The sequence below is a fragment of the Lathyrus oleraceus genome, chromosome 1 (assembly GCF_024323335.1).
Source record: "Lathyrus oleraceus cultivar Zhongwan6 chromosome 1, CAAS_Psat_ZW6_1.0, whole genome shotgun sequence".
In the NCBI taxonomy this organism is placed as follows: Eukaryota; Viridiplantae; Streptophyta; class Magnoliopsida; order Fabales; family Fabaceae; genus Lathyrus; species Lathyrus oleraceus.
Window position 1 is genome coordinate 319649761 of NC_066579.1, and position 21875 is coordinate 319671635.

The 21875-nt window shown below is 37.2% G+C and overlaps 4 protein-coding genes, 1 long non-coding RNA gene and 1 pseudogene across 7 annotated transcripts; 2 read left to right on the forward strand and 4 right to left on the reverse strand.

The window, feature by feature from the left end:
• Positions 1 to 1241: 1241 nt before the first annotated feature.
• Positions 1242 to 2420, reverse strand: LOC127104938 (F-box/kelch-repeat protein At3g06240). Its single transcript, XM_051042079.1, has one exon. It carries the CDS (start codon positions 2418 to 2420, stop codon positions 1242 to 1244), a length of 1179 nt encoding a protein of 392 aa, XP_050898036.1.
• A 6728-nt stretch (positions 2421 to 9148) lies between these two features.
• LOC127133452 (disease resistance protein Roq1) lies at positions 9149 to 18230 on the reverse strand. Its single transcript, XM_051061739.1, has 6 exons — positions 17691 to 18230; positions 16403 to 17516; positions 16005 to 16292; positions 15523 to 15920; positions 9872 to 10193; positions 9149 to 9774 (listed from the first exon to the last, which is right to left on the reverse strand). Exons 1-6 carry the CDS (start codon positions 18173 to 18175, stop codon positions 9244 to 9246), a joined length of 3138 nt encoding a protein of 1045 aa, XP_050917696.1. The 5' UTR covers positions 18176 to 18230; the 3' UTR covers positions 9149 to 9243.
• On the reverse strand, positions 12259 to 15341 carry LOC127133410 (uncharacterized). Of its 2 annotated transcripts, XM_051061737.1 has the most exons (2): positions 12921 to 15341; positions 12601 to 12781 (listed from the first exon to the last, which is right to left on the reverse strand). In XM_051061737.1, the coding sequence occupies exons 1-2, from the start codon at positions 15077 to 15079 to the stop codon at positions 12754 to 12756; spliced, it is 2187 nt and encodes a 728-aa protein (XP_050917694.1). In that variant the 5' UTR covers positions 15080 to 15341; the 3' UTR covers positions 12601 to 12753. The 2 variants fall into 2 exon arrangements, with proteins under 2 accessions (XP_050917693.1, XP_050917694.1); XM_051061736.1 differs by having other exon boundaries at positions 12259 to 15341.
• Positions 18231 to 18340: 110 nt separating the features above from the next.
• Positions 18341 to 19297, forward strand: LOC127104944 (protein REDOX 2-like; annotated as a pseudogene).
• Positions 19298 to 19459: 162 nt separating this feature from the next.
• LOC127133436 (methylecgonone reductase) lies at positions 19460 to 21117 on the forward strand. The gene is made up of 4 exons (XM_051061738.1): positions 19460 to 19986; positions 20077 to 20320; positions 20493 to 20672; positions 20752 to 21117. The coding sequence occupies exons 1-4, from the start codon at positions 19670 to 19672 to the stop codon at positions 20974 to 20976; spliced, it is 966 nt and encodes a 321-aa protein (XP_050917695.1). The 5' UTR covers positions 19460 to 19669; the 3' UTR covers positions 20977 to 21117.
• On the reverse strand, positions 20058 to 20816 carry LOC127133468 (uncharacterized). Of its 2 annotated transcripts, none has more exons than XR_007807450.1 (2): positions 20668 to 20816; positions 20058 to 20306 (listed from the first exon to the last, which is right to left on the reverse strand). It is a non-coding gene; the product is annotated as an uncharacterized LOC127133468 (long non-coding RNA). The 2 variants fall into 2 exon arrangements; XR_007807444.1 differs by having other exon boundaries at positions 20589 to 20737.
• Positions 21118 to 21875: the final 758 nt, after the last annotated feature.

Sequence of the window (21875 nt, forward strand, 5' to 3'; positions counted from 1 at the left end):
AATTATAAAAGTACTTGTAAGTTCAAGAGATCATCATTGGACAATGTATTTGAATGCGCCAGGGGTTAGGTGGATGTAAATATATATTGGAGTAGAAAGAAAATGCAAATATTGGAACCTTATGTTGCCAACTTTTGTTGTTTAATGATTATTGGTGGCGTGTTTTTGTTAAACGCCAATACAACAGTTTCTAATAAATCAATAGAAGTTTGATTGGTTGCACTGTCTGATTTTATAAATTATGATTTGGCTGTTGCAAGATTTATTCTGCTTCTTAAATTTAAATTCCGGTATGATTTTGTAGTCTACTTAACAAATTTTTATACTATTATTTTACTTTGATTAACAGACAGTAAAAATACAATGATGACATCGATGACATATTCATGAAACACAATGATGGATGAAATTTCATCTAAAATAAAATTAATGAGCCACGAATAAATGAGATGGTTGCACCTTTCCCATATGCATCAGTTTAAATCAAGAATAATGGGGATTTCATCGATCCATCAATGAACTTAAGCTTCATAGTTGTGTTATAAATTATGCCATCAATGAACTTAAGCTTCATCGATCCACCCAAGGCTCACATAGTAAGATAAACTCATATTTGTGTTATAAATTATGCCTTCATAATTATTAATTTTATTTGAAAAGTAAAATGTTGCAACCAAAAAGAGAGAAAATTTGTCACACAATTATCCACCATATATAATAATATGTTTAGATTTATTTTATTTAAATAGATTATAAATAAATGGAAGATAAATAAAATAAATTCAAACTTAGAGCATCAATTTTATCCTCTTCCAATTGTCGTCTTTTCTTGTTTCTAGTTTTTCACATGTGCAACTTCTTATTACACAATTATAACAACTATCATTTAAAATTGATCGCTTTTGTAAGTCTCATAAATTTTACTCATTCACTAACACACATTCACTTTATCTTTGTTTTCTAATTTGAATGATGAACTAATTTGAGAAACGATAAAATATTGAAAAAGATGTAAAGGAAGAAGTCTAAATCTAGGGCAAAATAAAAAAATAAAACACCATTCATACTATTGAAAAAAATTCATATTAATTTAAAAAATAAAAGTGTACTATAAAATAAGACAAATGAAGCAAAATCATGGCTTTTAAATATTTCATACATTTGATAGTAATTTTGACATGCTCAATTGATCAACCACTTTGTATACAAAGTAAAATCTAATAACCACAATCTTATGAAATTTAGTCCTTGATAAAAAGAAAGATTTTCTTATAAAGGAGTATCTGAAAAGTATGTAAAAGATCATCAACAATAAGCTTCTCTATCTTTTGGGAATTCAAATCAAACTGAACTAGTTCTTTGTATTTTGTTCTAAAAAATATTTCACCTTTGTTTCCTGCTCCAATAGGACGATCAATATAACTAGGTAATGATTCAACAATGAAGAGTTTAGTCCATGATTCTTTCACACCATATTCACCCAAAATTGATACGTAAAGAGTAGATGCTGTACTTCCATAATTTATAGCACAAGTTGTAATAAAAGCAACATACCCATTTAATGTCATAAATCGTTTATCCTTAGATTCACGATAGAAATTACCATCCACTTGTAATGGTAAAGGTGTTTTGTAGAATACCTCAAAACTCAAGTCAAACGAGACCAAACAATCTTCATCTCTATTCCACCAATGACACACTCCATTTGTGTACAATATGGCATCCAAAGTAACAGAACCAAGAGGAATATCTACATCAAGTTTCCTCCAAGAGTCTGTTCTTAGGCTATACAGTTCCCATATGGATTCATTTGACTCAGTATCTTCGATGCCACATCGAATCGATTTCATTGCATTCCGAATCACTTTATGATCATCTCTAACACGGTCATAACCAAATCCCATAAGTGAGAAGACAAATCTGTAATGAGATGGCCGAGACTCAATGGGACTAGGAGGAAGGACTTTGAATTCCTTAGTAGATAAGTTCCAAAATGCAGTTTTTGGAACTACACTACCAGTGTAGAGGCAAAAAGTTTCATCAACAAAAGAACCCAGAATGTTAATGGATATGTCATCCTCTTGAAATAAAGGTGGCCAGTCTAATTTGACCTTATTTTCAAATTTCTCACCATAACGCGAAAATAAGGTGCCACGAAATCCATCATATGTAAATTTAAACTCTATGGTGTGACATGAACCATCATCATAAGAAAAATTATTATTAGATGCAAAATTGATGCGATACATGTTCATAAAATTAGGATTTTCAAATAAGAGAGACCATGATTTCTGTATACACCTAAAACGCACCAAAGATTTTAGAGGCAATTTCGATATAATGGACAATGTAAGATCATTAGGTACATGATTTCTTACCTTTTCAGCTGTAACAGAATCTGTCGATTTTGAATTCTCCATTTCTCAAATGGTAGACACGATTAAATGATAATGAAAAACTATTTAAACAGAGTAAAACTGCACACCAACCATAATTAAGCGATTATGATAATGAGAATCATAAGATTTAGAAATTTGTTTCCCCCAAAGAATTCTTTCTCATTATATACTCTGCAAGTTTGATCCAAGAGATGATCTAATTTTTTAGTTTTCTTAACTATTAAGTTTTTGGTTTAGTCTTAATTAATACCTCTAGTCTTTAATAAAAGAAAAAATTTACTTTTTAGATTAATTGAAAAATCAATGTATCTGGACTATATATAGTTCAGATACATTGATTCTTCAATGAATCTAAAAAGTAAACCTTATCTTATATTAAAGACCAAAGGGAGTTTCATATCTTGAAAAATGCGATCCTTCGCGAGGTGTTAACTCGCTCGCGGAAAAGATGTTCGAACAAGGTCGCCACCGAATTTTACTTGTTCCAAAAGAGGAAAGGGAAAATATCAAAACCCTTAAAAACAAAAAGAAAATGGTCATCGCAACCGAATTCGGATTCAGAAATCGGTTACATAATGGAAAGGTATTAGCACCCCTCACGTCCGTTATACTCAACGAGAACCTCTTAATTGTGATCTTCTACTTATTGAGCGAGAAAAAGAAAGAGAGGAAAACTTTTTTTATTAAAGGGATGCCCAATAAGAATTTTCAATCCTGCTCCTATGTATCTTCAGGTGCTATGGAGAACTTAAGGCTATATAGTTCTATTTTGAAAGAACTACTGGGTGGATTGATTTTAAGAAGTAATCCTTTAGACATATCGAGTGATTAAGCCTTTACTTGATGCTCGCTCTTGGAGGCGGAAGTCTTTATTTGTTTCACGTCGGATATGGATAAAGCATACTCGTTTCTGAAAATGTTTTTGGAGTCGCGCAAGGGCGAAAAACAAGTTTGATTTGTTGAGTGTTTTGTTGGATGACGATTACTCAAATGGCCGAGTAAGGATACTCGTATCCAATTAATCGAGAAAGGGAATAGAAGGCTCTATACCATCTCCCTTTTCATCCTTAATTGTAAAAGAATTTAGATAATATTAATGTATCTTGTGAAGAAGAATAACGATCCAAAACGTAGCGGAATTTAAAATTTTCTCCTTTAGTGATCCTTACGAATGGGCATGATCAGTGATAGAATCGCTACCTCTTGTGACGATTGAAACATTTGATGCAGATCTACGGAGCGATCACGAACGTTGAACGATGACAACACCTCTACTCAGTCCACACGAACGAATTCCTTCAATCTTAGTGCTAGCTGCTACGAATGAAGGCTTTGAGTGTGTGAGAGAGAGAAACGAAATTGCAACTGCTCAAACGCTTCTGCACAAGGGTTCTATTTATAGAACCATTTGTGTGAGCTATAAGCTAAAAAAGCCCACTTAAGTGTATGTGGCCCATATCTTATAATATGCCAAAATCACTTAAGCGCGTGGTACCTTACCATATTTTGTATTCTACTTAAATACACCGTACCTTACGATGTTCTACAATTCACTTAAGTGCACCGTACCTTACGATGTTCCTTAGTTACTCTATCTCTCATCAATCCGTCCTTTTGTGTGTGACCCTGTAGGTTTTCGTGGCATTGACAATTATATTAAATCACACATTTAACATAATAAACAGTGAGCGGTATCTAGCAACACATCACTGCTACCCAAGACACGAAAATGTCATGTGATCTGACAAATCCTTCTGTGATAATACTTATGTGTATAATTACCCTTTTGCCCTTATGTCTATATTGGACACAAGGCATAGACCGTGTCATCCTTGTCCAGTTCAATATTGGGCCCATAGACATTTATCCTGTTACGCAGGATGGGCAAATTCCATCTAGGTCACTCATGTCCCTTAGCATGCTTCGTGGAGTACCCATCAACTGTCTTTATGGTCATCCAGTTACGGACAACGTTTGATCAGCAACAAGGCACTCGACTCTACATCTAGGGTCCATAGTGATTTCAGGTCGAAGGGTGGTATACACCATTATCACCATGAGAATAACTTATGACACTTTGCATAACATTCTATATAGTATTCTCATAGCGGGTCAATCCAGTGTAAATATTACTCTTAATATTCATACCTATGTTTAAGACTTGATAACTCCTTATCCATGATCCATGAGATGTGATCATCAATCTATATACATAATAGTCTTAATGCTTTAATGTTATCCCACTTCACAATAAAGCTCGACTACGGATACTTTAAGAATAGTGTCCTTATGTTTAATGTGGTCTCATGATCAAGTCACACTTGATACATTAAACGGAATAGCTATTCTAGGGACTTTATTAAACAAACATAATAAAGAAAAAGCCTTTTTATTATTAATAAATAATTCGATACAAGTACCAAAAGTATTGGCCTCTAGGGCTTACACCAACATCTTGGATGGACGATAAATACTCGAATGACAAAGTAAGGTTACTTGTATCCAAATACTTAGGGAAGGTAATAGAAAGCTCTAGACCACTTTCTTTTTCGTCTAAATTTATTACGAAAATGATTTTGACTTAAGTTTGATTACGAAAGCGAATTGCGGTGAATCAGATTAGAAGTTTTTAATAGATGACAATTGCTCGAATGGTTAAGTAAGACAATATGTATCCAAACAATCGAGAAGAGAAATTGAAGATTCTAGACCATCTCCTTTTTCACCCTTTTGAAAACAGTGTTTAAGAATGATTAGGTAATTTAGATTTGATTAGGGAAAAGGCACTCGATGTTTGATCGAAGTTTTTATTATTTGCGTTAAATTTTGAAAACCAAATGAAATGATTTGAAGGTTTTTTAGAATGATGGAGAAGTGGACAGTGGAAATGGTTCTGATTTGGGAAAATTGCTCGACGTTGGATCGAGTATTTCTTTTTGTTCGTTTTTGAAAGTGTAGATTTTAATCTTTGAATAAACAATTAACTAATAGAAAAAAAGGAAAGCGGTAAACTTATTACATATTACGGGATTGGGGATACAATTTTGTTGAATGATGATACAATATGACAATTAATAAAAAGAGCTCAATAGACAACTATAAATAACACAAATCTCGTTGTAAGAAGGCTCGAGAGAAAGTCAATAGACCAAAAATAAATCAGAGTTTTTAACTACTGAATTTAACGTTATGTTAATCAATTTTCATGTTATGAGCTTCTTTAATATTATTATGAATTATCATGAGGAAGCATTTTTGAATGACAGTTCATGAACAATAAATAGTAAATAATGTCACTGTCACATAACATCATTTACATTGTATAGTAAGTAATAATGAATTGTGCTTGCTTGCTAGAGGTTTTAGGTGAAAAAAGGAATGCACAATATTTTTGTTTGTTTGGAGACGAAGTGGTAATAACTACTAGAAAGTCACACACACAACCCTGAGTACTAGGGTTCAAACCCGGTAAAATCGGCTTCTGCCAGCTAAGTTAAGATTTGAACGAATGCACATATTTCTATGGATAGATAGCATACCATTGCTAGTATATACGCCTTATTGAGAACATGATGTGAGATTTTGTCATATATTTAACAAAACCCACCAACCCTAATAAAAACTCAGTGACCAACCAAACCCTTGAATCATTCACTACCTTACATTGTTCATATTAGGGACCATGCATTCATCATCATGGGCAAAATAGTCAAAACTACCATAATAAAAGCTTGCTCAACCTATGGCTAAAATGTGTCTTGAACTTTTATTTATGGAACCTTAAAAGTGTGGACACAATACAACCACAACTCAAAGTTAACATACATAGGAGAAGCTTGAGAATCGAACTAAACACAAGAGAAGATGGAAGTGTTACTAAATTCGGAGAAAAATATGCCAATGATAGGCCAAGGCTCTCCAAACCACTCTCAGGCAAGAACAATTCTCTAACTTTTTCTTTGGAATTTGTATCTTTTTTTGTCTTTAATTTTGTTTGTTTTTTGTTTTGGTTGGAAATGTTTAGAAAGCTGAAGATGGAGTATGTAGATCTCTACTTGATTTACTGTCCAGTGAGGTTGAAACCAGATATTGAAGGCTTTAACTTTACCGGAGAGGATGTGATTCCCTTTGAAATTAAAGGAACATGGAAAGCTATGGAAGATTGTTATAGATTAGGCTTGGCCAAGTCTATTGGTGTTAGCAACTTTTGTATCCAAAAGCTTTCCTTACTCTTGGTATCCAAATATTTTTCCACAGTAAGCAGACCGTTTTTGAGGGCGTATAAGGCGGGCTACCGTATAAGGTCCAAAGTTCGACACATTTAAACCGTAGCATAAAAGAACCTCATAAAATATTTATCACAGTTAAACCATGATAAAATAGGGTCCCTATTTGATTTGTCACACTTTAACCGTGGTTAACTTACACATGACCTCAGAAAACTTAAGACGGTCGTGTGATTCGGTATTACGTTAAACAGTAGAATAAAGTGTTAATCTGCATGTGTCAAAAAATCAATTTTCTAAGAAGTTAGCACAAGTTAATTCATTCTTGCATATGGATGAAATGAAATGCATTGAATTGGTAGTATGTATCTTGTTTGGATTCAGGTAGAAATGAATCCATCACGACAACAAGGAAAACTCAGGTTCAACTGATTTTATATTATATGCACACTACTGTATTGTGATGACCGTTAAAGATAGTACTAAGATGGATCCACGAGCAAGGGACAAGTGTAATTGTGAAAAGCTTCAACAAGGAGAGAACTGAACCAAGAGGAAGTGGACAAAATCAATAAGATTCCACAATGCAGACTTTACAAGGCAGAAATGTTTGTATCTGTAAATGGACCCTACAGATCTTTGAAAGAGCTGTGGGATGGTGATCCTTGAGCAAAATCTTGTTTAAAAAAATCAAATTCAGCATATATCTGATTTATTTTAATTTTTTTCCTTATTTTCTTTGCACAAAAACATTCTTATTTTCTTTTAACTCGTTTTAAATTATCTTAAAACCTTACATTCTCTCGTTAAAGTGTCTCATCCAAACATGAGCTCTAAAGATTTGGTAATTATCATAAAACTACATCCCTAGCACACTTGCTTATACTATGAAGTCCTTGTCCTTCCTGTATGAAAATTTGAAATTTAATAGCAGAACAAGCCACTGACACATAAATAGCCACCTAGCTCTAACATATTTTTCTTACTAATTTGAGTTTGTGGCTTTTAAGTTGGCTTCAAACACTATGACACTGCTGCTTTGTGTCTAAATTTCCAACTCCGTATCAGTGTTTGCATCTACAAAAATCTACTCTTTTTATAAGGCTTGTTAAATCGAATATTTTCCATGCTATATTTATCTTCGAATATGTGGATTCCGCATTTTAAAAGTAATAAATCATTCATCTCACGGATGTATGTAACTTCTGCATGGATCCACTCATTTGTTGAAAGTGCTTCCTCTAGGTTGACCCGTTTCTCATTTATTCCTCCGCTTCTAAAGTTGTCTAGTACCCAGCTATGCAGATGCAAATCAAATAGATACGCATGACCCGATTTCATCTCGGGCCAGTCACGAACTTCCTGAGAGTCAACATAATATTCATAGCCATTGATGAACAAATTGATTCTTGCTAAGCAATCAAACGTGTCAACACCATGATTCAATTCAGTAACAAGTAAGAGAGCAGCGGAAGGGAGGTAGTTACGAAACCAAAAAGAAATTGAAGGCCCATTACTCTGGTGCTCAAACCAATCTGGAATCCTCTCAGTTCCTGCAGGAAAATAGAAGTGGGTGCCTCTAGCCTCATGCAATTCCTGTATTCTCATAAATCACATTCCCAAGTTGAGTTAAACATTATAGATCATAAAATGAACACATATAGTGATGGACACTTGGCGAACACATATAGACATGAAGCGATTCGTGTTTCAAGAAGTGGAAAAGTTAATGGGAGTGGAGAAGTTAATGAGACGTGCAAATGCATGATCTCCTAGAAAATAGGAGTAATGATGAAATTCTAAGAGGATCTTTTGGAAAATTACAATGATAATGATGATGATGACGTCAGCGAGAGGGTTTGAACTGTGTCGAAAATACATTAAAAAATGTCACCTTTATCTTTTTGATTCAAAATGGAAACATAATATTTTGGGAGGAAATTTGATATCTCAGATTTTCGACAAACATTAATTAAAAAAAGTACGACAAGGATCATGTAATAAGGGTTTTTTTGAAAGTCAAAATGATCCGTTATGGCAAACCATGTGAGAGAAAATTCAATTAAATATGACTTAGAATATCTCCAAGAGCAGCTCTAAGATGAATGTCTTCCAATAATGTTCACGTGGTTTCCTAATGTCATATTCATCAATTCTTACAGAAACAGAAAATCAGACTAATATCTCAATACTTCTTTATCACAATTTCATCTTCCGCTGAAAAAGCATCTAGTGGACATGGGAGTTTCAGAAACACAAATGTTGCAGCAAAAACGTATAGCTTTATTGTCATCCATATGGAACTCGGTTCTTACTGAAACAAAACGAAAGGAACGCAAGGGCTAGAGTCCTTGATCCAGGTGCATGCTATTGTTCTCTCATCTGATTGAATCAGTATTGCCAAATCTAACTTTGGAAATTCGGGTTTTGATGAGGAAAATGGTGTTGGTAGAGTCAATGGTGGTGCTAATAATGTAAATGGTGAATTTTTGACACTTATATAATCCATATCTCAAGCGTAAATGCATCCATTAACAAAGTATGTGCATTAGTGAACACTGAGGACCTGCCAATACATGAATACAAATTTGTGTCTAAATTTGAAACTCCATTTTAGTCTATGCATCTACAAATCTACTCTTCTTATAAGGATTGCTAAATCGAATATTCTCCGAGCTATTTTTCTCTTTGAATATGTGGATTCCACTTTCTATGCGCAATAAATCCTTCATCTCATGGGTGCATATAACCACGGCATGGTTCCACTCATTTTTTGAAAGTGCTTCCTCTAGTACGAATTTCATGCTCCAGATATTCTCGTTTTTATTTCCGCAACTAGATCCGTGGTATACCCAACTATGCAGGTTCATATCAAATAGATAGGCATGCCCCGATTGAATCTCGGGCCTAATTAAAAACATAAGCTCATTAAATCTATAGCCATTGATGAACATTTTGATTTTTGCTAAGCAATCCGACGTGTCAGCCCCATGCTTCAACTTAGTCAAAAATAAGAGAGCAGCGGAAGGGAGGTAGTTACGAAACCAAAAAGAAATTAAAGGTCCATTACGTTGGTGCTCAAACCACTCTGGTATCCTCTCGGTTCCTGAAGGAAAATAGAAGTAGGTGCCTCTAGCCTCATGCAATTCCTGTAAGTCATAAATCACATTCCTAAGTTTAGTTAAACATGATAGATCACAAAATGAATTATTAAATAATAAATCAAATACTTATGAAGAAAAAAACCTGATTTAATAGCAGCCTTCTAGATGATGATGTCAAAGAAACGCAAGATTGTGCAGAGAAATATTTTAAATTCGGTGGAATTCCTCTAATTTCCTTCAGATTCTTGCAATCATCTAAACAAAGCTTATATAAAAAGTCACAATCTTTGAGGCATTCGGGAAGAATTGTGAAATGATTCGCCGACAGGTCTAATTTTTGCACATTAGCAAATAAAGTAAGAAATTTTGGAAGAGATTCATCTGACAGGTTGGAGTTAAAGAGGTGTAGAGATCTCACTTTTGAAAACATCTCAGAACTGAATTTATCATTTTCTTTTGGCAATAATAGATGACAATGTTTGACATCAACTGATACAACCTGCTGCACAAATTGTATACCAGAAAGCACTCTTTGAGTGAGTGTGTACTCCTTAGAGAGAGAAAAGAAAAAAAAAGAGAGAGAAGAAGTTTCTATTCATTCCACACACCATTCTGTTTCAGTACACAAAGTTATATAGCTATTACATCATAACCACTTGCGAAAAATACGGAAGGGTAAAAAAACAGAATTGCAACACAATTAAACCACTAATGCCTTTCACCAAGGACTCTCCTCTAACAAACAAAGTCTTCCATCCAAGCTGGCTTTTTGGTCAACCTTTTTCCAAGCTTTGGGCTTTCTACTTTGGTCTCCCTCTCACTATTGGGCCTATTATCTTGCTGTTGTGGGTTCTCACAAACAGGGCCCGTATCACTCCCCTCCCCTTCCGAAATCACCTTGTCCTCAAGGTGGAAAGTAGGATAAGTAGATGTGAATGTGGCAAGATCCTCCCAAGATGCCTCTTCCACTGGAGATCCTTTCCACTGAACTAGAACTTGAGATGTTGGTAAACCATGTATGAGTACAGTGCGTGTGTCCACTATTGCATCCGACTGTTCTAGGGGCTGGTTGTTGAAGCTGTCACTTGGCAGGTCCTGTGGAGGCGGAATATCAGTGGCGCGGAATGGTTTTAGGACTGAAATGTGGAACACAGGATGAATACGACTATCCGGTGGCAGCTGCAGCTTGTAGGCAACAGGACCAATACGCTCAATAACCGGATACGGTCCATAATATTTCTTAGACAGCTTGTGATAGCGGTGTTCACGTGCCGTCGTTTGACGATATGGGCGAAGACGAACAAGGACCAAGTCTCCGACAGCAAACGAAAGGTCGCGGCGGTGGGCATTGGCTTTTTGAGTCATACGATGTTGAGCAGCTAGCAAATTCTCCTTAAGTGTGCGTAATAATTCATCACGAGTAAGGAGAGCATCTTCCAATGCTTGAATAGAAGTTGATCCTCTGGTGTACACCGGAATGGAAGGAGGTTTTCTACCAAACAGAGCTTCAAATGGTGACATTTTGAGGCTGCTGTGATAACTAGTATTGTAGTGGAATTCGGCCCATGGAAGAAAAGAAACCCAAGTAGAAGGTTTGTGTTGAGTAAATGCCCGTAAGTACTGCTCCAAGCCTCTGTTAACCACCTCGGACTGCCCATCTGTTTGCGGATGGTAGGCACTACTCATAGATAACTTCGTGCCACTCAACTCAAAAAGTTTGCGCCAAAAGTTACTCATAAAGATCGGGTCACGATCAGACACAATTGAGCGGGGAAAACCATGGTGGCGAACAACCATGGAAACAAACAATTCAGCCACTTTGGAAGCAGTAAAGGATGCCATGAGAGCACCAAAATGAGCAGATTTGGATAAGCGGTCAACCACCACTAAGATCACCGTATAACCATGAGCTGAAGGTAGTCCTGTAACAAAGTCCATAGTGATGTCTTCCCACACCACCTCTGGCACAGGCAAGGGTTGTAACAGCCCGGCAGGAACTTGAGTGGAGTATTTAATTTGTTGACAAAGAAGGCACGAAGCTACAAAACGTTCCACAGCTTGGCGCATACCCTGCCAAAAGAAATTGGCTGCAACACGAACGAGGGTACGTTTAACACCTGCATGCCCGCCACTAGGGGTGTCATGAAATTCACTAATAATAGTAGTGCAAAGCGGCGACGAGGGATTAAGAACATAGCGCCCATGACGTAAAACCAGCCCATTGCTGATGGAATAAGGAAACATCAAGGTAGCTTGTGCAAATTTCTCATGAAAAGCCAACAAAAAAGAATCCGAGGCATTTTCCTTTCGGAGCTGCTGTATAATTCCGAAAGTAGGGGAAGAGACTAAAGCCAAAAGTGCAGAAGAATCAGGTGAATCCCAATCGGGCCATGCTGCCGGTACGCGGGACAGAGCATCTGCAACTTTATTTGAGGCACCGGGTTTATACTCTATGCGAAATTGAAAACCCAATAACTTTCGCACGTATGCCTGTTGATCGGGAGTCTGAATAACCTGCTGTAATAATTCCCGGATGCTTTTATGATCAGTCCGAATGATAAAAAAATGACCCAAAAGATATTGTCTCCATTTGAGGACTGCGTCGGTGATGGCATGCAGTTCTTTTATGTACACAGATGCAGCCTGTAATTTTGGGCCAAGTTTCTTACTAAAAAAAAGCAATGGGATGACCATCTTGCATTAGGACAGCCCCAATACCGAAGTTAGAAGCATCAGTCTCTATGACAAACTCTTTAGAGAAATCTGGTAATCGGAGAACTGGAGCTGCCATCATAGCCTGTTTAAGAGCAGAGAATGCAGCAGTGGCGGCTGTAGTCCAGCTAAAAGAATCATGGCGTAAGAGATCTGTCAACGGTGCTGCAATCGTGGCATAATTTGCAATAAAACGGCGGTAATAACCAGTCAAGCCTAAGAATCCCCGAAGTTGTTTAACATTGGAAGGCGGCGGCCATTTCATCATGGCATCCAACTTGGTGGGATCAGCATGAACACCCTTGGAAGACACTATGTGGCCCAAATAATCAATGGATTCCTGACAAAACAAACATTTGGACAGCTTGACAAAAAATGAATTAGTTAACAGGCACTGTAAAACCAAATCCAGGTGATTTAAGTGGTCCTTAATAGAAGAACTGTACACTAAAATGTCGTCAAAAAAAACAATCACAAACCTCCGGAGGAACGGAGAAAACAGTTGATTCATGGTCGCCTGAAAAGTTGAAGGCGCGTTAGTAAGGCCGAAAGGCATGACCAAAAACTCAAAGTGGCCCTCATGTGTGCGAAATGCCGTTTTGTACGTGTCGCGAGAATGCACTCGAATCTGATGATACCCTGCGCGAAGGTCCAGTTTGCTAAACACAGTTGCCCCACCAAGCTCGTCCAAAAGTTCATCGATGGTGGGGATAGGAAATTTATCCTTAACCGTCGCTGCATTCAAAGCACGATAATCGACACAAAACCTCCAAGAGCCGTCTTTCTTTCGGACCAACAATACAGGCGAGGAGAAAGGACTATGGCTGGGAATGATGATCCCTTGATCAAGCATTTCGCGGATTAATTTCTCCATTTCTGTTTTCTGAAATTGTGGGTAACGGTATGGTCGCACATTTACAGGTTTTGTTCCTTCAATCAAATGAATGCGGTGATCGACGGAACGACAGGGAGGGAGGCCCATAGGGGTGGTGAAGATGTGATTGTAACTCTGTAAAAGGTCGCGAAATGGTGAGGTGAGGTGTTTGGGAAAGGAATGGGTGGAGTCAGGTTCTTTATGTGACTCCGGGAGGGACTTTGTGATAGTGAAAATACCCGCAATATCATCACTGTGTACAAGGGCTTGGAGTTGATGCAAGGAAACAGAGTGTGGTGCCAAGGAGGAGTCTCCCACCAAGGTGACCGGAGTACCTTTCCAACAAAACTCCATGGTGAGAGCAGAATAATCATGGGAGACCTTTCCCAATGATTGAAGCCACGGAAAACCCAACACAACCTCCGGGCCCTCAATTGCTAAGACAAACAGATCAACGGAAAAGGTAATACCTTGTAAGGTAATTGGAGCATTCTTACAGCACAAGGTACAAACCAAGAAGGTGCCACATCCGGTTGCCACCCGGAAACGAGAACACGGAGTCACAGCTAGACCCAAACGCTCTGCCAGTGTTGGTTTAATGAAATTGTGGGTACTTCCGCTGTCAATAAGAATCGGAAAATTGTGGTGCTGATACACCCCTGTAACGCGCAGCGAACGATTCTGTAATTGACTAGATAACGCGTGTAAGCTAGAGATGTCACCTGAAATTTCATCCGGCGGGTGGTCCTCAGGTTCTAGGTCTGGTTCCTCGTCTTCATCACCTAAGAGGATGAGAACCTTGCTACTGCAACGATGGGATGGATTCCATTTTTCATCGCATCGGAAACATAACCCCTTGGCACGGCGATCCCGGAGTTCCGCCGGAGGTATGTGACGGACAGCAACATTGGTTTTAGGTGTGGGTAGTAATGGGGGTAGGGTATTCGGTTTAAGGGTGGGAGAAGTATTATGGGCGAAGGGAGTGTTTTGGGGATTGGTCGTAGAAGTTGCAATAGATGATATGTTTGGGTTTGTATTGTGAGCTGGGCCTTTGGACCAAAATTTTCCCTGGGTTGGAGTGTCATCCAAACGGGCTTCATAAGCCCTTGCCATAGCAAAAGCTTCCATAAGTGTTGAGGGTCGGTGGAATTGCAATTCCCGGCGGAGATTTCGTCGCAAACCAGTAATAAAGAAACTGATAAGTAAGGATTCAGAAATACCAGTAACTTTGTTCATGAGATCTTCAAATTGGGCCTGAAAATCCGCTACTGAACCGATTTGAGAGAGTTTAGATAAATCACCTTCTACGTCTTCGTATGGAGTTGGGCCAAAGCGGTTGCGAACAGCTTCCATGAAGACGGTCCACGACGGAAGCAAGTGGTTGCGCATCGCCCACTGGAACCATGCGGCGGCGCGACCTTCCATGTGAAATGACACGATCTGAAGACGTGCGTTTTCTGGTGTCTGGTGAAAATCAAAAAAAGCTGTGATCTGAAATAGCCAATCGATTGGATTAGAACCATCGAAACGAGGAACACTGAGTTTAAGCGAACGTGATGCCGTTTCCGGAGACCCGTGCGGTGGATGTTGATACGTGGAACGGAGGTTAGCAACCTTGGCATCAACCTCCAGTAAATGACTATGGAGAGTGGAATGAATGGTGTCAGAATGTAAGGCAAGTGATGATTTCAGAAGATCACGTAACTCAGCCGATTGGGCGTCCATTTTGGATTGAAGGGCGTTCATAAGCTCAGAAGGGTTCATGATGAAAGCACCAGTGATACAACCTGCTGCACAAATTGTATACCAGAAAGCACTCTTTGAGTGAGTGTGTACTCCTTAGAGAGAGAAAAGAAAAAAAAAGAGAGAGAAGAAGTTTCTATTCATTCCACACACCATTCTGTTTCAGTACACAAAGTTATATAGCTATTACATCATAACCACTTGCGAAAAATACGGAAGGGTAAAAAAACAGAATTGCAACACAATTAAACCACTAATGCCTTTCACCAAGGACTCTCCTCTAACAAACAAAGTCTTCCATCCAAGCTGGCTTTTTGGTCAACCTTTTTCCAAGCTTTGGGCTTTCTACTTTGGTCTCCCTCTCACTATTGGGCCTATTATCTTGCTGTTGTGGGTTCTCACAAACAGGGCCCGTATCATCAACCTTCTTTAAATTTGACATCATAAGACTGCTACTCGATAACCTAACTCTTCCATTTCCAACTATTTCTAAAAGGCAAAGGCCAGTGAGATTTTGAAATGAAAGTGGAAATTCTTCTATGGAAGTTTCACGCAATTCAATGAATGTTATATGTTGCATCTCTCCTAATATTTCTGGAAAACTTTTAAGACTCTCACAACCTGAAAGTTTCAATTTTTGAAGAGAGATCAACTTTAAGGGTGGAACACTCTGGAGCTTGATGCAACCCTTAGCATTCAAGTCTTTGAGTTTGTTCAAGTGCCCAACAGAATTGTGGATTGTAAGTAAATTCTTACAATTTTCCATCGATAATTCCTCTAAATTTGATAAGCCCGATATATCATGTATATGCGTTAAATATTCAGAATCTTTAAAGTTCAAAACTTTGAGATTCGTTAACTTCTGCATAAATAAAATTAAAATGAATAATCTTTAAATGGATTTAGAAATATATACAGAATAGAAAAATGTATTTGTTTCACTTGCCTGGTTCAAAAAGCTAGCCAATTCCAACGAGGTCAAGCAGTTATTGGGTAACTTACATATGATCAGTTTTTTAGGACAAAAGTTAGTTGGTATATACCGTGAAGGATATCTTTGCCATTCCAATACTCTCAAACTATTTGGAAAACTTGTGGGACATTTAGAAAAACAACCTTGTTTAATAATAAGTGTTTTGAGATTTTTCATCTTCTTGAAGCTCTTTCCCTTCCAATCAATTACTATTTCATCCGAGGTGCAATCCAGATATACGATTTCAATTTTATCTGTTCCCTTTTAACAAACAAATAATCACGATATAGGTAAGACTTTGACACATGAAAGTATAAAATAAGAAATCGAGGCTTAAGATTCAAAAATCAAAGAAAACATATAAATCTTACCAAATTTTCTTCTAAAACATGAACTATATCTTTATGGAACCACAACCTGCTGCGTTTACCAGGCTCTTTGGGTGATTCTTGTCGAATAATTTCCTTCCCCATGTCCTGAATCAAGTCATGTAATGTCACAATACCAGGTTTACCTTCCTGACTGATCTTTATGAGAGATCTATCAACCAACACTTCAATTTGATGCTTCATGCAGTCCCCATAATGAGCTTCAAGTATATCTTCAATCTCCAACAACTCAAAGCCTCTGAAGCAACAAGAAATGTCAAGAAAAACACTTTGCTCATATTCCTCCAAACCATCATAGCTTACCTTCAGTATCTCTTGGATCTTTTTGTTAGGAATCTTTTCGTACCAATCCAATGTAGATTTCCATTGTCCTATATTCTTTCCAAACAAATTGGAACCGACTACTTCTAAAGCCAATGGAAGTCCAGAAGCATAAGTTGCTGCACGTTTTAAAATGCCTTCAAAACTTGAATCAATTGTTTTATTTTTAAATGAGTTCCACTTCAACAATTCCAGAGCTTCTTCTTGATTTAACTTATCTACTTCATATGTTCTTTCAATCCCATGATTTGCTAACAAATGTTTGTCTCGAGTGGTAATAATTACTACACTCCCAAGACCAAACCAATCAAGTCCTCCGGCTAAAACCTGCAACTGCTTCAATTCATCAACATCATCGAGAACCAACAAAACCTTCTTTCGATGTAGCCTTTGCTTTAAGATTGGAATTCCCTCGCTGACATCTCCTAACCGGATTTCCTGTCCCTTTATTTTGGAAAGGATCATCTCTTGGAGATGTTCCAAGTTATGTTTAGCTGAATTTTCTCTCACGTTATGAAGAAAACATAACACTTCGAATTGATCGGCCATGGAATTGTAAATTGCTCGGGCAAGTGTTGTTTTTCCCAATCCTCCAATTCCATATAACCCTAACATTTGGACTTTATCATCAAATCTAACATCAAAAAGTGAATTTACTTTTTGTAATCGAAATTGGAGTCCAACAGGATAATTCGCAACATGCAAAGGAACACGACTAATCTTGTTGGTGACGTTTTTTACTATCTCCCCAATTAAATTGTATTCATATTCATTCCTGACCAAACAAAGAATTGTTTCAGGAAGTGAATCAAGAAGGATATGAGGAACATTGGAAAGTATATCCTAGGTGTGCCCCATACATTTTTATAACAGAATATACTAACAAACATATATTGTAGTTCAAGCTTTACGAATAGATGGGACATATAAAAAGAGTCAAGTGTTTTACCCAATGTGAAAACTGTAGCCTGACCAGTTAGATGCTTGGTTAAGAGCCATCTTCCATTTTTGCAACCTCTCCATATTCTCCGTGTTGTTTTGGAACCTCTCTGCATGCTTAGCTATTGCTTCACCGTAACTTCCAATTTGATGTCGCAAGGCAGAAGGATCGACGCCATAGAAAACGGGCAAAACCAAACGATTATTTTGTGTAAAGTGTTGAATGATATGGACAAGTTCGTCTAAGCAAAAGGAAGAAGAAGCATAGTTGAGAGAGAAGACAAGAATGGCAATTCTAGAGTCTTCAATGGCCTTAGAAAGTGATGTTTTAATTTCATCGCCTCCTTGAAGCTCTCTATCATCAAGGAAGGTGCGGACTCCTGAATCAGATAGAGCTCTGTAGAGATTTCCAGTAAAACCGTAACGAGTGTCGCAGCCTCTGAAACTGAGGAAGACATCAAAGGTGAATCCATATGAAAAAGAAGAGGAAGCCATGAGAATAGAGAAGAAAAACAAATATGAATATTAAGAATCAGTGTTCGTGTGTGATACTTACTAGTATCTTGCAGTTTTATATAAAAAGTAAAAAGTATAACGCGTTTACGAAAATGCTGGAGGGGATCGGTTTCCAAATTTTAGTATTCATTTGACTCAAAGTCAATGGGGGTTTGGATATTCACATGGCTAGGAATTCAAATATATCTCTTTTTGGCAAACTCATTTAGGAACAAATATTTGTTTGACACTCATTTTCTTCACTCTCCTTCTAAGGTTGAAATGAATCCATCTTAGCAGCAAGGGAAAGTGAGGGAATTTTGCGAGAAGAAAGGAATTCATGTTAGTGCTTGGTCAACTCTTGGAGCTTATAAGGTAACTTGGGGTTCTGGAGCTGTCATGGAGAATCAAATTCTTCAAGACATAGCTACTGCAAAAGGGAAGACCATAGCTCAGGTAATTTAAAATAATGTCATGTTTGAATAAACAACTTAATTAAAAGCTCTTATGATATAAGTATTTATGCATAAATTATTATGATTTCATTTTCAGGTTGCACTTAGGTGAGTGTACCAAATAGGATCAAGTGCAATGGCCAAAAGCTTCAACAAGGAGAGGATGAAATTGAAACAAAACCTTGAAATATTTGATTTTGAGCTGAGTGAAGATGATTTAGACAACATTAAGCTGATTCCACAGAGTAGACAATACTTAGGAGATATGTGGCTAGCTGAAAATGGATCCTGCAAAACCTTAAAAGAACTTTGGAATGGAGGTGTTTGAAAAATTTCCAGTCAAAGTCCAACAGAATTATAGGATATGTACTAAGAAAATAAATTTCAAGATTTGATTTTCATGTTATGAGCTTCTTTAATATTATTATATATTATCATGACGAAGTCTTTTTGACAGACGGTTCATGAACAGTAAGTAGTAAATAATGTCACTGTCACAGAACATCATTTACATTCTATAGTAAGTAAGAATGAATTGTGCTTGGTTGCTAGAGGGTTTTTTGGTGAAAAAAGGAATGCACGATATTTTCTTTTGTCTGTAGACGAAGTAGTAATAACCATACGAAACTCACACACACAACCATAAGTACTAGGGTTCAAACCTGGCAATATCGGCTTTTGCCAACTGAGTTAAGATTTGCGGATGAATGCACAATATTTCTAGTATATATGCATTATTGAGAATATGATGGGAGATTTTGTCATATATTTAACAAAACCCACCAACCCTAATAAAAACTCAGTGACCAACCAAACCCTTGAATCATTCACTACCTTACGTTGTTCATACTAGGGACCATGCATTCATCATCATGGGCAAAATAGTCAAAATTGCCATAATAAAAACTTCCTCAACCTATGGCTAAAATGTGTCTTGAACTTTTATTTATGTAACCTTAAAGTGTGGACACAATACAACCACAACTCAAAGTTAACATACATAGGAGAAGCTTGAGAATTGAACTAAACACAAGAGAAGATGGAAGCAAAGAAAGTCTGTGAAGTGTTACTAAATTCGGAGAAAAATATGCCAATGATAGGCCTAGGAACTGCAACAGCTCCTCTTCCTACAAATGAAGCTCTCACCTCAATTTTGCTTGATGCCATTGAAATTGGTTACAGACATTTTGATACGGCCTCTATCTATGGTACTGAAGAACCTCTAGGCGAAGCTGTTTCAAAAGCTTTAGAACTCGGCCTTATAAAAACTCGCGACGAAGTGTTCATTACTTCCAAGTTATGGTGCACCGATGCTCACCCTGACCTTGTTCTCAAGGCTCTCCAGACCACTCTCAAGCAAGAATAATTCTTTAACTTTTTCTTTGGAATTTGTATCTTTTTTCGTCTCTAATTTTGTTTGCTTTCTGTTTTGGTTGGAATGTTTAGAAAGCTGAAGATGGAGTATGTAGATCTCTACTTGATTCACTGGCCAGTGAGGTTGAAACCAGACATTGAAGGCTTTAACTTTACAGGAAAGGATGTGATTCCCTTTGAAATTAAAGGAACATGGAAAGCTATGGAAGATTGTTATAGATTAGGCTTGGCCAAGTCTATTGGTGTTAGCAACTTTGGCATCAAAACGCTGTCCCTACTCTTGGAAAATGCTACCATCTCTCCTGCAGTTAATCAGGTATAAGAAGCAATAAAATGAAATAACCAAATATTTTCACATAGTAAACGATTCAGTATTACGCTAAACCATAGAATACTGTGTGCGTATACAGTGTCAAAAAATCAACTTTCTTAGAAGTTAGAACTAGTTAATGCATAGAATTGGTTGTATGTGTCTTATTTGGATTCAGGTAGAAATGAATCCATCATGGCAACAAGGAAAACTCAGGGAATTCTGCATGAAGAAAGGAATTCATGTGTGTGCATGGTCACCACTAGGAGCATACAAAGTATTTTGGGGTTCAAATGCTGTGATGGAGAATCCAATTCTTCAGAAAATTGCTGAGGCTAGAAATAAGAGTGTACCTCAGGTTCAAATATCATATGCACACTACTAGATTGTGATGACTGTTATGATTTAAGTTAATCTCTAACTTGGATATCATGCAGATAGTACTAAGATGGATTCACGAGCAAGGAACAAGTGTAATTGTGAAAAGCTTCAACAAGGAGAGAATGAAACAAAACCTTGAAATATTTGATTGGGAACTGAACCAAGAGGAAGTGGACAAAATCAATAAGATTCCACAATGCAGACTTTACAAGGCAGAAATGTTTGTATCTGAAAATGGACCCTACAGATCCTTGGAAGAGTTGTGGGATGGTGACCCTTGAGAAAAATCTTGTTTAAATAATCAAATTCAGCATATGTCTGATTTATTTTAATTTTTTTCCTTATTTTCATTGCACAAAAACATTCTTAATTTCTTTTAACTCGTTTTAAATTATCTCAAAACATTACATTCTCTCGTTAAAGTGTCTCGTCCAAACACGCGCTCTAAAGATTTGGTAATTATCATAAAACTACATCCCTAACACACTTGCTTATACTATGAAGTCCTTGTCCTTCCTGTATGAAAATTTGAAATTTAATAGCAGAACAAGCCACTGACACATAAATAGCCACCCAACTAACAATTCTAACATTTTTAGAGTTTTTGGCTTTTAAGTTGGCTTCAGACAGTATGACACTGCTTCTTTTTAAGCAAAATGAGCCTGTAGGAAAAGCCGCGATGAAGTATTCATCACTTCAAAACTATGGCCCAATATATGACACCATGACTTTGTTCTTCCAGCTCTAAAGACCACATTGCACTGACTATGACAGGAAACTGGGGCTAGATTGTATGGATCTCCATTTGATTCATTGGCCAGTTAGGGTTAAAGGATTTTCGGGCCTCTATAAAATCAAGATACGTAACTAATGTGCACTATTAACTTTTAAGATCACACCAATAATATGAAAAATGTCATAAGTCAGGCTTAGCAAAGTCTATTAGCATATGCAGCTATGGTATTCTGGACTGGTTTGATAGAAGACTTTCCCGTTTCATTTCAAAATCTCACCGGACTTATTTCAATATCTATAAAGGGACATGGATTGTTTAGGTTACCAAGTTTCATTTCAAAGATGCCAAAATTCTCAAGTATTTGGGTTCACCAATATCATTGCACAATCCCAAGACTATCCACATTGTCTTCAAATGTGAAATGGCTTTATCTCTATGAAAGCA